Raw genomic sequence first — 18,660 nt, 5'->3', positions numbered from 1 at the left:
AGTAGGATCAGAATAGTTCGAAATGGAGTAAGAGTTTGCTCTAGGGGTGAAATCAATTAGAAATAAATATTATGTTTGGGGAGAGTTTGTTTTTTCTTGTCCCATGAGTGCTCTTGCTCGACTACGAGCGAGTTTCTCTCTTTACTTGAATGGGAGCGCTCTGGAGACACTCTTGTTTTCTCTTCGAGTAAAGAGAGAAAGTCGCTCGTAATTAAGCAAGAGTTTGAAGGCCATAATTCGTGCTAAAGGTGACCAATTCGAACAAATCCGAACTTATTCTAAAATTTTATCCCATTTCCGACATTTTTGCTTTCACACAATAACATTTAAAAAAATGTAAATATTATGGCGTTTGAATTTGTTGCAGTTTTTTTTTCTCACCCTGTATGGGGCACTTATGGTTTTCTTTCCAAATATAAAGAAATCACACTATCACGCTTGAATTCCATTACGAATTACTTTTTTCGTGGAAAATTTTCACCAAAATGCTTTTGTACGCTTGTAATCAATATAATGAGCTGTCACTGGAATAATTTTAACAGCTGTCGGACAGGAGGCTTAGAAACGACAGCAGTCTGAAGTTGGTTGCAGTTTTTTTTATCTCACCCTGTATAATAGTGGATTTATGTTTACAAAATTTTCCATGGAGATATTCTCTAAATATGGAAAATTTGGATCTATCTCCACAAAATTTAGCAGGGAGAGATTCTTTCAGATCTGAACTCAAAATGTCAGGTTACTCATGGTTGGGTTTAAAATTTTTGATCGAAACCTTTAAAATACCGAAAATTGGGAGGTATAATAGTATGGGGACTATACCAAATACTGGAGCAATCGTTAAAATTTTTAGTATGAAGATATCTACTCAGAACTCGAAATGTCAATTTACACATGATTTAGCTTAAAATTGCGATAAAACCCTTAAAACTACCGAAAATCATGAGGTAACGCGTTATGGGGGTCACAATGAAACGTGGACCAATATGTCCCATTTTTAATATCAGACATCATAGGTGTAATATAAATGTCTGAGCACAATTTTAAAGCCATATAATGCTTCCCTGAATTAATGTCCATTTTTGAGGATCTTACTCCATTTTGCGTTGGTAGTAGAAAGGTTTGATTTAATCCACTGCTGAACACTGACCATGTTATAAGAATACAGGTAGACGCATCGACACATCTGCTGGGAAAATTAACTGTCAAAACTATTTTGAATGAAAACTTATTCAAATCCTTAAAAAAATTGGAAAATTGCATATCAGAACAACCACCGATAAATAAGTATAAAAATCTACTTATTTTCGTCAAAACATTAAAATTTTTGGGCATATCATTGTTCCCAAGCATTGATGCGTCTACCTGTATTCTCCGACCTTTAACAACACTTATTTGGAATATCGATAGTTTGAAATAGAAATATGGAAATTATTTAATAGTATGGACGTCGATAGTAAGCCTTAGCTCTGAGAAATGGTACCTAGAAGATCCTTTCTTAGAAGTTAGTTTTTCAGATAAAGAACTATTCTCCCAAAAATGTTCTCCCCAAAAATGTCTTTGCTTTGTTATTATTAATTATCCCATTCACCATAATTCCTGAGACTACCCCTTCCGTCACTTCCCCACAGAGACACTCGTCACTACCGGTCAATAAGCCACATCAATTGCGAATCACTAACAATTCTCCACAATGCTTAATTGAGTTTTGTTCATTTCTATTTGATTAACTATCGCCTTGGTGGCATGACATTATTCACAGCATGACCCATAAATAACGATGACTTCCATTACCGTGTTCCGTGATTTTTTCCACTTTTTTGTTTCGAAAAGAAAGGGAAACAGGATGTTTCAATTTATCAGAGGCACTAAATCAAGGCCAGTTAGCTGCCAACCATGGCTTTTGTTTATGTTTTTCTTTGGCCGTATTCTTCTTTGTTGGATGCCAAGGTGGAGGGTAGCAGCAACAGCCATTGTTGTTATTCTTGTGTCATCGCTAATTGGATTTACTTATCGGCTGAGCTCAATCTCAATTTCAAATTAAATGAGTTGTGTGAGTTGTTTTCCTGACTAATTTGCTGTTATTGTTGTTGTTGTTGTGGAAATAAACCAAAGCAGGAAAGGAGTATAAAAATACATTCAGTGATCTATTTTCGTTACTTGGCTGTTGTTCTTTTAATCTCTATTTTCCGCTTGGGGTTGAGTGTTCAATGTGTTATTGTTTTTGTGCGAAAGTGGCCAAGTGTTCCAACTGGCTGCCGCGCCATACAATATTGTTAACTATTTCTGAGAAGAAGAAAAAAAGCTGAAAATATCATTGATTGTGGCCTTCACAGGCCCCCCCTGAGCAGAGGTGGTCATGTGTATGGCCAACCATTTGTGTGGGAGCACCCATTGTTTGTTTTTCCACATTTTCCCGTTATTTTTGTTGGCAATTAACGCTGTTTAAGTTAAATCTGCTGAAGATAAGATTTTGTTTTGTCAACTGTTGGAATGAATATTCCTTCCGGTAAAGTAAACACAAGATGTGCACACACACACATACAACAATGTGTACATGAATCAGTTTAAGAATATATATTGTATAACACACATACACACATATATAATCCACTTACTCTCACACACATTGTCATAGGCAACGACAATAATTCGTGGAAATATATTTATGTCATAGTTCTACTTTCCTTGGCGGAGGACACCAACGATGCGACATTTCAATGAATTATCCAGAGAATGAGACCAATTTTATGGACTTTCTGTTCTGGTTCAACTGCTTTGCTAATTGGCTATCATTATTTGTAATCAATTCAGAATTGATATTAGTCATCTTCCTATAACTTGGACCATGGTTTGGGAGTTATTAATTAATAGGTTGTCTAGATAACTGTATCACCAGGAAATTGTTTATTAGTTATTAGCAATCAAAATCAACTTTATTGTTGTTGGGCATAAATTTGTTAGCGAATGTGGGGGGGGGGGGGGGGGGGGGCGGACAAGGGCACATAGGAGATATGTGAAGAGGTTCAATATTAAGGCATTTGCCAGAGGTTACACTGAAATAACATTGTGAACAGTAAGATAGATCGGCTCTTATAAATAGAAGAATAAAAGAAAAATAATTCAGAAAATGTGAATTTTTTTTGGAGCCCTTTTTTTCAAGGTTTTTTAAACTGTAAGGTAAAGTGCTATCCCTATTAACTACAAATTAATTATACAACCACTTTAAAGAAATTAAAATCATTTGCTAATACCTCGAAAATTTCGACAAATTGCACAAATTTTCCAAAACTATATACCTCAGGGCATTATTTGTTGTCATACATATACAGGGTGAGATAAAACAAGTAAAAAAAATCTAAGTTCGGCCTGGTCAAACTTTTAGTAACGTCCACATTAGGGTAAAAGAAACATCAGAAGAAATGTGGCAAAAACCATTAAAATGCCGAATTTCGGGAGGTACCGTTATATGGGGGCTACACAAAAACGTGGACCTATAATTACAATGTTTCGCCACACGAACTAGGACCCATTATGACCAATAAATACCAATTTATAGACAAATCCTTGAAAAAATGTGGCAAAAAAAATTAAAATACCGAATATCGGGAGGTACCTTTATATGGGGGCTATACCAAAACGTGGATCTATACATGCAATGTTTTGCCACACGCACAGGGACCCATTATGACCTACAAATACCAATTTTCAGACAAATCCGTGAAAAAATGTGGCTTAAATCATCAAAACACCGAATATCGGGAGGTACCGTTATATAGGGACTATACCAGAACGTGGACCGATATATCTCATTTTCATTACAAACTCCTTTCCAAGGTGGAGGGTATAAAAATGCAACAAAGTAAAATTCCATACTCTTTAAATTATTTTTAAATTTTATTGGATGAAAGCAGAAAGTGTCGGAAATAGCATCAAATTTTAGAATAAGTTTAAATTTTTTCGATTTGGTCAGCTTTGCTACGAATTATAGCTTTCAAACGGCCACACATTTTGTAACCATTCTTGGGACGCGCGTGCTGAGTCCTGTTAAAATGTCCCAGGTCTACGGCCCAAGGCTGTAATGCGCCACCCTGAATATTATCGCGATATTATCGGCATTAATTCTGATGCCACGGTCGATTAATACGAGCGGAGAGCGACCATCGGTTGTTATGGCAGCCCTCACCATCACCATGGCCGGCGCTTTAGTTCTGGTGGCCAACCGAAGGTGCACATTTTAAGCTGACCTCTTTGGCAAGTAAAAACTATCATTTTGTTTGTTTACTAACCGCCGGCCAACGAATGTTTTCTCATCGGAGAAAACCAAATTCGGCAGTTCACCATTTCGGCCAACCGAGGCAAGTCTTTAGCTCAATTGAGTCTATTTTCTTTCTGTTGCGTTGTAAGTTCTTGCACTTCTTGGAATTTCAGTTTCATTTTTTAATATTTGCCGAATGGAATATTGCGATATGTTTAGCTCACGAGCCATTTTTTGGTTACTGCGACGCGGGTTTCGATCAAGTCGCTTCTTTACTTTTCCAACCATTTCTGCTGATGTTGATGTTTTCTTCCGTCCACTTCCTTGACGTCTTGATGCCTACGCTACCAGTATCACGATGACGAGCGATGGTACGAGACACAAAATATTTATTCACATTTAAATGCTGGAGTGCTCAACGATAGCCACTTGTGGTTTTCCAGCCAAATGTAAAGAAATTACACTATTACGCTTGAATTCCATCACGAATAACTTTTTTTTGTGGAGAATTCTAACCAAAATGCTTTTGTACGCTTGTAGACAATATAATAAGCTGCCACTGGAATAATTTTCGGACGAGTGGCTTAGAAATGACAGTCTGAAGTTGGTTGCAGTTTTTTCATCCCACCCTGTATAACTAATTTTACAGACATTACTAATTGTCTGTCATGTACTTGACACATTCATTTACCGAACAACATATACACCCACGAAGCCAGACACTAAAATCATTTAGACGTACCACTCAAATCCTATAGAAATTAATGTGACTCGTTGTTGATTGTGTGCAAATGTATTGGATTGGTTATCACATTTTCCAAATATCCTTAAAAATTAAATTTACAAACAAGTAGGACCTATAAATGTATCCGTATTTGTGAAAGGATTGCCTTTAAAAAAAGTTACTAAAAAGCAACAGATCTTAGACAGATTTTTTTTTTGAATGAGAGGAAATTTCCTTCATCAAGAAAAGTTGGCGGTACATAAGCAGCTTCAAATCATGGCTAGGCACTTTTAGGGTCAAATTATAAGAAGAAAGGACGGCAGGATTCGAGTGCGGTTCTGGCATCCCTTTATGATATGTCATAAAATATGCCATGCAAAGACTAAAAGCTGCTTATGTACCCTCATCTAAAGGGTCAACAATTTTACAAAAAATATTCTTTTAATCATATTTTATATAATTTTATGTACATTTTCTCTAAAGCATAATTTACTTAAAAGTACTCTTAATGAAAACTTCAAAACACCATTCCCAATAATTCTTACAAAATAAAATTTAAAGTGGCCTTTGAACAAAATTCTCTAAAACTAATTTTTTCAATAAATTGTCAACGTTTTATCGAAGAACGGCCCTGAAAAGCATAATTTATCCAAAAAGCGTACAATAGAAGTACCATTTCTTGAAGGAAGAGTCCTAAAACGTTCGCTTTCTAAACGAAACGGTTTTTAAACTGACTCTTCATCAATGAAATCAACCTTAAAAAGCAGCGTTCCTCAAATAAAGGCATTTTTATACCCTACACCACAAGGTGGTCAGGGTATTATGTCTTTGCGCATTTGTTTATAACAGGAAAAAGGAAACGAGATAGACCAATAGTTCCTTTTGATGATCTGCATAGAATCACATTCTGAGTCGATTAATGCATGTCCGTCCGTCCGTCTGTCCATCCGTCTGTCCGTTCGTCCATGTATTTTTGTAAACAAAGTACAGTTCGCATTTATTGCCCTATCCAGATGAAATTTTGCTCAAATCATTTGTTTGGCCCAAGGACGAACCCTATTGAAATTGGAGATAATCGGTCAAAATTTAGATATAGCTCCCATATATATCTTCGTCCGATTTGCCTTTTATTGTGCACCAAACGTGTTATATCAGTCCGAATAGTATGGAATTTTGCACGTACGATCAGATTGTACCTGAAAATAAGTATGCCAAATTTGATCGAAATCGGTTCAGATATAGCTATAGCTCCCATCCGATTTGTTATTTTTGTCCTCCGCAGCCGTAATATGCACTCTGTAACAACAATATTTGGGGAAATATATCAAATACATCTCAGAAATGCACTTACTAAATTTTATCGAGATCGGTTCAGATTTGGATATAGCTCCCATATATAACTTCGTCCGATTTACCTTTTATTGTACACCAAACTTCTAATATTTGCCCAAATTGAATGAAATTTGGCACTTACGACCGAATTGAGTCTAGAAGTTAGTATGCCAAATTTGGTGAAGATCGGTTCAGATATAGCTATAGCTCCCACATATAATGTTCATCCGATTTGTCATATTTGTTACCCACAGCCGTAATATGCTCTCCGTAACAGCGATATTCAAGGAAATATATCAAATACAGCTTAGAAATATTTTGCCAAATTTTATCGAGATCGGTTCCGATTTGGATATAGCTCCCATATATATTTTTATCCGATTTCAAATTAATTGTGCACCAAATGTGCAATACAAGTCCGAATTTAAAAGATACAAATGCTTGGGCATATTAAGCCCTTTGAACTTTAAATTATAATTATAATCATAGGGTGTATGATTGAATGCTCCCATAAAAACTTTAATTGTTTAATTGTCTACTAAATTAGCAAAGTGGTGTAGGGTATCATAAAGTCGGCCCCGACCGACTTTAAGACTTTCTTTACTGGTTAAATATGATATATGTTCCTTAACTGTATTTTATCTCCTAGAAAAGTAACTAAAAGAACCTTTTCTCCAAACATATCCTTAGAAATATCCTTTGTTAAACGAAATGTCCTTATATTCCCATTTCTCTAAGAAAGGGTCCTCAATAGCACTCAAACAGTCCTCAATAGAAAATCAAATTTTTTTAGGGAATATATTGACGACAATGAATACTGCAAGCTTTGTCAGGACGAGGAGGAAACTGAGACGGTGGAGCACTTACTCTGCCACTGCCCAACTCTTATAGGAGTGAGACAGCGGCTACTGCGGACATTATTCAGTTAACCAGAGGCTAAAGTGACGACACGCTGATTACACCGTGGATGCAAACCTACTCACTTCCCTACTCTTTATTTAGATTCTCGTTTCTTCACTATCCCTTATTCATTTCCTTCTCTTCTTTTTGTTCTATTCTCCTATCTTCTTTTGATTAGGATGAACACAATGGACCAATAGGTCTCCGAGTGGAGTGGTTATTTATACAACCTAACCTTAATAAAGAGTCCTTAAATTCCAATCTGCGGATTTTCTTATGAAAATAATGTGGCCCACAGCAAATGAGGATTTTCCTCTACAGAAAAAGAATGATCCTCAATAACGATGGATTTATTTTCGATGGAAAAAATTTTGTCCTTAGCGACTGAAGTTTTTTTTCTGTTAAAAAAAAATTGTCCTCAACAGTTGAAGATTCTTTTCATGAAGTACCTTTGCTTCAGTTCATGAGGACGGAATGTAAAAATTGTTCCTCATGAGAATGCTGAGAATGTTTTTCTATTTCAAAAAAATTGCAACTCATCAAATGCGGATATTTTTGATCCACCCTAACGTAATTTTTAATATCTAGCTTATGTTTGTTATTTCCCTAATGTCTGATTGTTAAAACCGCGTTCAAAACACACTCCTTGCTATATTTAAATAAAAACCACAAAGCCGGCCGCCCATTATTGTGGCCCGCATTTACCGACATTTTCCAAAACAAAATGTTCACAACAACAAAAAAGTGTCTGCTCCGGTTTATTTGTGGTAAAAAAAATAGTACAAGGAATAAAAGGAAATCTGGGTGTGTGTATGTGTGACGGGGGATAATTCTATAAACATATCTGGGGGATGTGTCTGTCCATGTGTGTGCTTTGCTTATAATCTCACAACAGATTATGTTTATTGTACTTTTGTGACTCATTTCCGTAGAAAAATGTTAATAGTATTTGCAAAACTCCGTGAAGTATGCATTAATTTTAATGATTCGGTGGGTGTATGTATGTCTTCTATTTGTCAAACATATATGTAACTGTGTAATTGGTCTGAGAAAAAATATAGAAAAGAAAATGTCCTCGCCAGACAGACATTCAAAGTTTGACAGTTTTACTTTTATTTTCATCGACCCAAATGGTACGGCAATTTGAAGTGATTTATATGTCACCATTTGGTGGAATGGTGTTAATTATGTTGTTATTGTTGTTGTTTGCATAGAATCGATTAAAGATTAAGGTGTCATTAAAAGCTAGCATACACATAATGTTAGAGTCATATGTAAAGCAAAATTTTCTACATTTAGGGTTAGTGTACCAGTAGTCGACACGTTTAGGATTTTCGCGTTTTAAATCGCTCACCATTCTGAGTAGAACTTTTCAATTATTACAAATTAATTTATTCAGATTCGAAATTTATGTATAGTTTTTGCAATAATAAATAAAGTTTTAATAACTTTTTATTAAATTTCATAAATTTGTAGCTTTATTAAAACAATGCTTTTTTGCCAGTAGTCGGCACCACTTGCTAATAGTCGGTATGGTATGTTCCAACAGTCGGCATACTAATTTTTTGGTAAGAATAATTAATAATAATAAATTAATTCAATAAAATGTAATATTTTTGTTTAGTTAAACTGATTCGACGTATTTATTGTACTTTTTCTAAGAATATGGATTGTTGAGGATCTTCACAGACAAAAATTTAATTTTTATTAGAATAAATCATATAGCTGACAATACCATTCTATGGAAGGTATATCGACTTTCTCATTCCGTTTGTTACTCCTCGAAATATTCCTAATAGGCCTTACAACGTATATATATTCTGGATCAGCGTAAAAATCTTAACCGACGATCTAGCGATGTTCGTCTGTCTGCCTGTCCAAACGAATTGAAATAGAAGGCTACAATTTTGCATACATGCATAGTTTTCCAGTAGGCAGGTTAAGTTCGTAAATGGGCCATGTCGGTCCACGCTTTCTTTTAGCTCCCATATAACGATACCTCCCGATATTCGGTATTTTCATGATTTTAGCGACATTATTTACCGGAATTATTTAAAATTTCGTATTGGAAGTTCGTAATGGGTTCTACAACCAATGGCAAAAATATTTGTATGCAGGTTAAGATCTTCCACGCTTTCTTTTAGCCCCCATATAATGATACCTCCCGATATTCGGTATTTTCATGATTTTAGCGACATAATTTACCGGAATTATTTAAAATTTCGTATTGGAAGTTCGTAATGGGTACTACAACCTATGGCAAAAAAATTTCTATGCAGGTTAAGATCTTCGTATAGCCCCCTTATAACGGTACCTCCCGGAATTTAGCGATAATATTTACCGGAATTATTTCGAATTTCGTATTTTAAGTTCGTAACGGGTACTACATCCTATGACATCAATTTTTATATGCAGGTCCACGTCTTTGTATAGCCCCCATTGAGCTGTACCTCCCGATAGTCGGTGTTTTGACGATTTCAGCAACATTATTTGCCGTAATCGTTTCAAATTTCGTATTGAAATATCTTAATGGGTACTACAACTTCCATATGACGGTACCTCCCGATACTCCGTATTTTCATGATTCACCGTAATTGTGACAAATCTTAATGAAATTCGTAATGGGCACTACAGCCCATGACAAAAAATTTCATATGTGGGTCCACGTCTTCATATAGCTTCCATATAACGGGTTTTATTTATGTGGTAGTTGTAGAATAGTTTTTGGATTTTTTTTTTTGTTGAAATTTTTCAATTTCCTTCGAAATGGTGGAGGGTATTAAAAGTCCGAAAACTCAATATTTAAGGAGTTATGGCCATTATAAAATATCCAATAATTCACACTTAAAAAAGTGATCACAAATAATAGCTAAAAACGCCAAAAACTCAATATTTAAGGAGTTATGGCCATTTTAAAATCCAATAATTCACACTTAAAAAAGTGATCACAAATAATAGCTAAAAGCGTCGAAAATTTAATAGTTAAGGAGTTACGGCCATTTTAAAATTCCTATTATTTCACACTTAAAAAAGTGATCACAAACAAAAGATAAAAACGCCAAAAACTCAATATTTAAGGAGTTATGGCCATTTTAAAATATCCAATAATTCACACTTAAAAAGTGATCACAAATAATAGTTAAAAGCGCCGAAAATTTAATATTTAAGGAGTTACGGCCATTTTAAAATTCCTATTATTTCACACTTAAAAAAGTGATCACAAACAAAAGATAAAAACACCGAAAACTCAATATTTATGATGTTATGGCCATTTTTAAATATTCAATAATTCACACTCAAAAAAGTGATCAGAAATAATAGCTAAAAGCGCCGAAAACTTAATATTTAAGGAGTTATGGCCATTTTAAAATATCTAATAATTCACACTTAAAAAATGATCACAAATAAAAGCTAAAAATGCAGAAAACTCAATTTTTAAGGAGTTATGGCCATTTTAAAATATTCAATAATTCACACTTAAAAAAGTGATCACAAATAATAGCTAAAAACGCCGAAAATTCAATATTTCAGGAGTTATGGCCATTTTAAAATTCCTATTATTTCACACTTAAAAAAGTGATCACAAATAATAACTAAAAACGCCGAAAATTCAATATTTCAGGAGTTATGGCCATTTTAAAATATCCAATAATTCACACTTAAAAAAGTGATCACAAATAATAGCTAAAAACGCCGAAAACTAAATATCTAAGAAGTTATGGTCATTTTAAAATTCCTATTATTTCACTGCTTTCCGTTCGAACTTTGCTGTTTTCTTACTTATTTAAATCTTGTCAATATCAAGTTCAGAACACCCGACAAACTTGACAAATATATTCCCCCTATGGTGGCAATGTAAATGGATTTAATGTTAATGATCCAAATGGAGTTGTTTCTTATCAAGAGTCACCAAACGTAATGGAAGACCAAACACCTTGGTATTCCACCCCCTTCCTCACAATCACATACATGCACATACTTTTGTGAAGACAGACAATCAAATGTGTTGAAGGTATTATTTCTGTCTTCAAAGGGGGTAATTACGACAAACAGATCAAATCATCTTTACTCCTTGCCAGTACAAATATATGTATGTGATGGCCACCCACTGTGTTGGAAAGTGTGCAGTAGAACGTTTTTTTTTTCGTTCTCCTTCAAAATAAAATTTATAACACAAAATTTGAATTGCAAATTTTGTAAGACTGGCATGAAAAGAAGAGAAAAAAATACATTCACTCATATGCTCTGGCAGGTCCTTAGCATTCATTATTCTGCATATTAGAGGAGGATAGGAGAGCGACAACACACATACATACTTTCATACATGACGATGATGATGACGACTTACTTCCGAAAAATACCCATTAACTACAAACAAGCAAAAATGGAAATTGCCTCAATTCAAGAGGCAATTATAAAAACAGGGTTATAAATAACATTTTCAAATACGTGCATACACACACACACAAACACTACGAATTATGTATGTGTGTAGTCTGCAAAAGGGACCTTAACAAATCTCAATCATCAGCTTAAGGTTGGTGCTGGGCGTTTGTAATTTGCCTTTCATATCAACACTTTGGCAAAAAGCAGCAAACATTTCATATCTGATAGAAGGCCTAAAAAATAACCTCCCATTCATACTCGATTGCTATACCATGCTAAGTGGTCGTGGTTAGTGCTTATCACACATGTTTCTACTCATTTTGTTTTGGGGTTTCTTACACGAATAATTTATGACTAATTTATATTTTCGTAATATTTTACATACCTCATACTCTTGCGTACATCTTGTGGCTGTGGTGCTCTCGGTCGATGTTTGCAAACAACCACAATACCCGCCACAATAATCGATGTCACAATAACCGCTCCAATGGCCACAACGGCCGCCAACAGTAATAGTGTTGATTGTTTTTCGGGGCCACCACCTATACTGGCACCAGCACCACTGGCTGCAACACCAACATTACCGCTGACATGATGCGTTGTTTCGGCAGGTGTTGGATCCTCCGAGAGAATGGATTCATCTGTAACCAAAAAAACAAAAGAGTCATAAAAAATTGCAATAAATTTAAATGGGAGAAGAATTTATTTGTTTTACGAGAGGGAGTTGTTGTTTTTCTTTTCTTTTCATTTTGCCTTTCAAATTGGAACGTATGAGTGATTTCGTTTTGGGGATCAGCCACATAAATTATACGTCACACAATGTGAAGGGCACCCCACTCAAAAAAAAAAAAAAACAACAACCAGGACAACGAAGATTACTTGCAAAAAGAAATACGATAACATTCAGATTTATATGTAAGAATTAAAATTTATTTCCAGCCATTAATTGCAATCAGATTTGGGTGAAATATTTATGTAACACCTGTGGGAGGTTAACTCAAGTTGAGGAGAAGAAAAAACGAATTTCGTGAAATTCTACGAAAACATTATCGAAGTGCTATTAATGCAATAAAAGTTGAAGAGGAAACAGATATGGTGTTCTATAAACAAAATACTTTGAAATGTGACCTGAGAATAGGAAAGCTTTGAAGGCAATTCCATCGACCCAAATGGTACGGCACACAAAAAAAGGATCACAAAGAAGGGAGTCCTCTTAAAGAAGGCATAGTGTAGAAGACTCTTTCTCATTTCTCTAAAGAAAACAATCTGTATAACAGTCTTCCATTGAAATAAGATTTTTTTCTGGTTTCGGATAAAGAAAATACCTTTTAGATCTTGCGAAGAGGGAAACTTCTAGATATTTTAAATAATGAAGGTCTTTTTACAGTATTCGATATAACGAAGACTCTTTTGGTTATCAATAGAAAGGATACTTTTTTCGGTCCTCTACCAAAAGAAGACATTTATATTGTTCACGATAGAAAGAAGATATTGAAGTGTTTGTTTTAAGAGAGAAAACATTGCTATTGTCTACAAAGAAGAGCATGAAAAAACACATATTGTCATTGGGGGTGTTCTTATATATAATTATATCCTCCACCTTGGAAAGGGGGGTATATTAACTTTGTCATTCCGTTTGTAAAATCCTTAAATATTCGTCGTAGACCCCATAAAGTATACATATTCATAATCAGCATAAAATTCTTAGTCGATTTAATGATGTCCGTCTGTCTGTCCGTCTGTTGAAATCACGATACAGCCCACATTATTTCTGGTTCCACGTTCTGGTAGAGTCCCCATATAACGGTACCTCCCGATATTCGGTATTTTGATGATTTATGCCACATTTTTTTCACGGATTTGTCTGAAAATTGGTATTTGTAGGTCATAACGGGTCCCTGTGCGTGTGGCAAAACATTGCATGTATGGGTTCACGTTTTGGTATAGCTCCCATATAAAGGTACCTCCCGATATTCGGTATTTTATTTTTTTTTTGCCACATTTTTTCACGGATTTGTCTATAAATTGGTATTCATTGGTCATAATGGGTTCCAGCTTCGGTGGCGAAACATTGCATGTATGGGTCCATGATTTGGTATAGCCCCCATATAACGGTACCTCCCGATATTCATTATTTTGATGGTTTTTGCCAAGTTTTTTCACTGATTTGTCTAAAAATTGTTGTTTGTGGGTCATAATGGGTTCCAGCTCCGGTGACGAGACATTGCATGTATGGGTCCATGATTTGGTATAGCCCCATATAACGGTACCTCAAAATATTCGGTATTTTGATGGTTGTTGCCAATTTTTTTCACTGATTTGTCTAAAAATTGCTATTTGTGGGTCATAATGGGTTCTAGTTCGTGTGGCGGAACATTGTATGTATAGGTCCACGTTTTGATATAGTCCCCACATAACGGTACCTCTCAATATTCGGTAATTCGATGATTTTTGACACATTTTTTCACGGATTTCTCTGAAAATTGGTATTTGTAGCCATAATGGATTCTATCTCCGTTGGCGAAACATTGTATGTTTAGGTCCATGATTTGATATAGCCCTCATATAACGGTACCTCCCGATATTCGGCATTTTGATGGTTTTCGCCACATTTCTTCTAAGGTGGAGGGTATTAAAAGTTTGGCCCGGCTGAACTTAATGTTTTTTTATTTGTTTTCTCTTGTTTAATAATAGAGGAGGAGACCATTTATAGTATTCCGTGGAGCGAAGGCCATTTTGGGGTACTACATGGTAAGAATACCTCTGTGGACAGAAAAAAAATAAAAAAAAAACTTTTAACAAGAGATGATATGCTAAAATACTTCTACAGAGATAAACCCCTTTAAGGGTCCTGTAAAAATACATTGGTAGTAGCGGCGCCTGTTTGTATCTCATTTCATACGTTACTTTTTTCAATACGTGACTTAAATAATCTTTATTTTTCCATATTCCATGTTCATGGTCATGATTTTAATATTAACGCCCCCAAGCACACACACACACACTCTCACCATGATTTTGCACAAAATAGAACATTTGTTAAACAAAAGATTTATTTACATCACATTAGTAAGTATTAAGGACATATGGCGTATATTTATGTTGTTATCCTCATATAAGTCATTCTTCTTATGCTTACACTTTCATCATTTCCTTTTCAATTAGCCATTTACTACACCCGCCCCCTAAGACGAGGGAGAGCAAAAAACAATGCCAAAAAAAACAGTAACCCAAAAATAACAGAAAACGTATTATCATCGTACAAAAGACATAATTCTTAGAACACGGAAGTAATATCAAACAATTTACGCCTCAATGGCAAACGCAAGGCATAACGCCTAATAGGAAAAAATATTTCGCTCAGTTGGAAAAGTAGCTCAGATGTAAAACACAAAAAATGCTAAAAAAAGTAAAGCAGAAAATGGATAAAAAGGAGGTTTGAAAAATGACTGGCAAATAGAATATGAGGGTGGATGTCTGTCTATCTGACTCTTTTAAGTCTCGAATGAGATATACTTAAATATATAGCATGAATTTTTTAACAAAAATATATATCTAAATTTAAAAGAGAAAAAAGAATGCTTTAACCGTCAACCAGTCAGGGGGTAAAACAATCAAAATGAAAGAAAAAAACCATTCACCTGGGGCGTATTTGAATGTTGGCAGCGAAAAACACACCTTATTACATTTCCGTATTCCGGCCTACTTACTTTTTGTATTTCTCTCAACATCGGGAGTTAGCCTACAAACTAACCCTAATGAAATCATTATTCTGCCCAGCAATGGTAACAAACCATCTGAGTATATTTTATCTTCTGTACGAATAGCTTACACAACACACATATATTCATACAAAATGAATCCTAGCACACTCGTTCGCTTGGCGTTTGTGGTGGGTGTATGTATGGGCCAGCAAAAAACTTCCGTTGACTTCTTCACTTATTTGCTACGGAAGTCCCATAATTTAGAAGATTAGTTTTTGCTCGTACATCCTTGCATTTTTTTTTTTTTGATGGTTCTCGTACATCCTTGCATTTTTTTTGATGGTTCGTTGAAAAATATGAGAAAAGGTTAAAATTTTTATTCAAATTTGCCAGAAGCGCTGCAACGGATAGAGAGTATTGCAGCAATTTGAGAGAAAATAGGAGGAAGTATTTAGGATAATTATGCTATGGGTGATGATAACAGGCTTTACGGGCGTTAATTCCCATATATTTTTATATTTATTGTAAAAAAGAATGGAAGTACAGAATTATTGTCAATTACAAGTGGTTCGCTTATGTAGTTGTCTATAGAAAAGCACATTAGGTAATTTTACTACAGAGGAGTTCGAAAAGGGTATTTTAATATGGAAAAGCTCAGAGACGCCTTCCATCGATCTTTTTTATGCTTGAAGAGTTAAAAGTTTAAACTTTTACTTGAAGAATGCTGTAGACTGACTGTGTCTGGAGCATTTTGGAAAGCAAGGTTGGCACTTAAAAATTCCAAAGTGTCGATCGCCTCATGCAAGCGCATTGTCGGGAATGGTCAAAAATACCGCAGAGCAACATTCGGGCAGCGTGTGACGATTTGGCCATTATTGGCCATTTAAAGGCCATAATTCGTGCCAAAGGTAACCAATTCGAACAAATCTAAACTTATTCGAAAAGTTGATGCTATTTCCGACATTTTTGCTTTCATTCAATTAAATTTAAAAAAAAATATATAAAAATTATGGCGTTTGACTTTATTGCAGTTTTTTATCTCACCCTGTACAGTAAAGTATCTTCTGTTTATAGAAAGTCCCTAAGTGGTAGTCTGTTTGTAGGGGAGGTTAAGGTTATCTTGTCTATGTCTTAAAATGAAAAAAATGTAAAGGACATCCTTTCATTAAAAAGCTTGCAACCTAACTTTAATGAATGGTATACCTCAAAAGGGTCTCCTACATATAGGAGACTTGTAAAGTTCATTTTATTTTCAGAAGCCTAAATCTGGATCTGCTATCAGTAGAATAACTGTAAATTTCTAAATCCAGGTTTTGGACTATAATGGTCACTTTCTTCACTTTATAAGAGATATGTGATAGTTTTTTGACCCAGAGCTTCAGAATTTGGAAGAACATTTTGTATTATGTCTGTATGGTTGGCATTGGGATGATGGGGGTCACGTTTTGTTATAGCCGCCACGTAGGGGGTACCCTGATATTCAGATATTCAGTATTTTGATGATTTTCGCCAAATTTTTTCACGGATTTGTCTACATATTGGTATTTGCAGGTCATAATGGGTTCTAGCTCCGGTGACCAAACATTGTATGTAAAGGTCCGGGTTTTTGTATGACCCTCATATAACGGTACCTCCCTATATTCGGTATTTTGATGATTTTAGCAACATTATTCACCGGAATTGTTTCAAAATTGGTATTTGAAATTCGTAAAGAATACTACAGTCTAAGATAGAAAATTGTCTGTGCAAGTCCATGTCTTCGTATAGCCCCCATATAACGGTACCTCCCGATATTCGGTATTTTGATGATTTTAACGACATTATTCACGGGAATTGTTTCAAAATTAGTATTTGAAGTTCAAAATGGATACTACACCCTAAGACAGAAAATTGTCTGTGCGGGTCCACGTCTTCGTATAGGCCCCATATATCAGTACCTCCCTATATTCGGTATTTTGACGATTTTAGGTACAATACCAACCGACATTGTTTGAGATGTGGTATTTGAAGTTCGTTATGGATGCTACAGCCTGTGACAGAAAATTGTCAATGCTGGTCCAGGTCTTCGCACAGCTCCAATTTAACGGAACCTTATTACATACGATATTTTGATGATTTTAGCTACATTATTCACCGTTTATTTCAAGTTTCGAATTTGAATATGGTAATGGCTTATGACAATCAATGCCTTTGTATGTCCACGTCGTATAGATCCCAATATAACGAATGTAATTGGTATTTTTAAAATTTTAACAGAATTTTTTAAGAATTTTATTTTTGGAAAATTTCCAAATTCGTTGGAAATGGTGGAGGTTATTAAAAGTTCGGCCCGGCCGAACTTACTGCTTTTTAACTTGTTTAATATATCTTATCGATGTCATGCCATTCAGTATACACCAATGTTATTTGGTTCATAGTTGGTATGATATACCTCACATAAATTCCCAATATGTTACGTGAGCTAAATACGCATAGTGGTGTAGGGTATCATATAGTCGGCCCCGCCCGATATATGACCTTTCCTTACTGGTTCTGATTGTTTTCTGTCCAGATTTCTATTTTCAAGTACATTTGTACTCGCCATGTGGTTCACCACTTTACACTGCCTGTAATCCCTTTTGTCTTTTTTTGGTATAAGCTTTAGTAATTTTTGCTCGTCATTTAAACAGCAGGTACTTTGGTTATCCTATTTAGGAAACAATATTCTAGTTTCCACATACATATATCGCCTTGCCCACTGGCAGCTAGCTGATTGTTAAATATGTTGGTTTTCTTTTTTGCAGTTTTGTTTTTGTTCCTGCGCATGTTCTATATATGGCATATATTCGTATTGTTCGAGTTTGGCTGGCTGACTTTGTTTGGGTTTGGGTTTTAGATTTTTCTTGTTGGTGGTGCTTTTGTTGTAAACGAAGCAATCTAAACCATTGTTGCAGCCTCTGGGTCAAAAAGATTGTGAATTTATGTAACGGGAACGTGCTATTGTGCTGCCATGAAAAAACAAACAGCAATAACAAATTCATTCGTACGTACCTCTTCCATTTTTCCCAATGTTCAACACCTCTAAGTATTGAGCATATGGTTTGTAATAAGCAGCGATTGGCTGGATATTACGACACACACACACACACACGTACACAGCCAACATTGATATTTTGTGCCGAGCTAGACAGCAAGTTATGAAAGGCAAGTTTCGTTGTGGGAGAACAATAATTTGTTAGATCAAAATTAAAATTTTCAATTCCCGTGTTCTTTGCCTTGGGTAACAATTAGGCCATGGCCAGGATGTGTGGGGAATAAATTAATCCCTAATTTTTTCGGAGTTCTTTTTTTTGGGGTGGGGGGAAGACTTTGCCTTATTG

The 18,660-nt window shown here is 35.2% G+C and overlaps 1 protein-coding gene across 5 annotated transcripts in view; it reads right to left on the bottom strand.

Annotated features, from left to right (window-relative positions):
- Positions 1-18,660, bottom strand: part of LOC101891802 (uncharacterized) — a 475,789-nt gene that overhangs the window by 31,857 nt on the left and 425,272 nt on the right. For all 5 annotated transcript variants that reach the window (XM_059119400.1, XM_059119411.1, XM_059119404.1 and 2 more), the window contains exon 16: positions 11,983-12,238. In XM_059119400.1, coding sequence (XP_058975383.1) covers positions 11,983-12,238 — 256 coding nt within the window. The remainder of the gene's footprint in view (positions 1-11,982; positions 12,239-18,660) is intronic.

This window comes from Musca domestica, unplaced genomic scaffold (assembly GCF_030504385.1).
Source record: "Musca domestica strain aabys unplaced genomic scaffold, Musca_domestica.polishedcontigs.V.1.1 1, whole genome shotgun sequence".
Taxonomy (NCBI): Eukaryota; Metazoa; Arthropoda; class Insecta; order Diptera; family Muscidae; genus Musca; species Musca domestica.
This window is presented reverse-complemented; position numbering and strand designations above follow the sequence as displayed.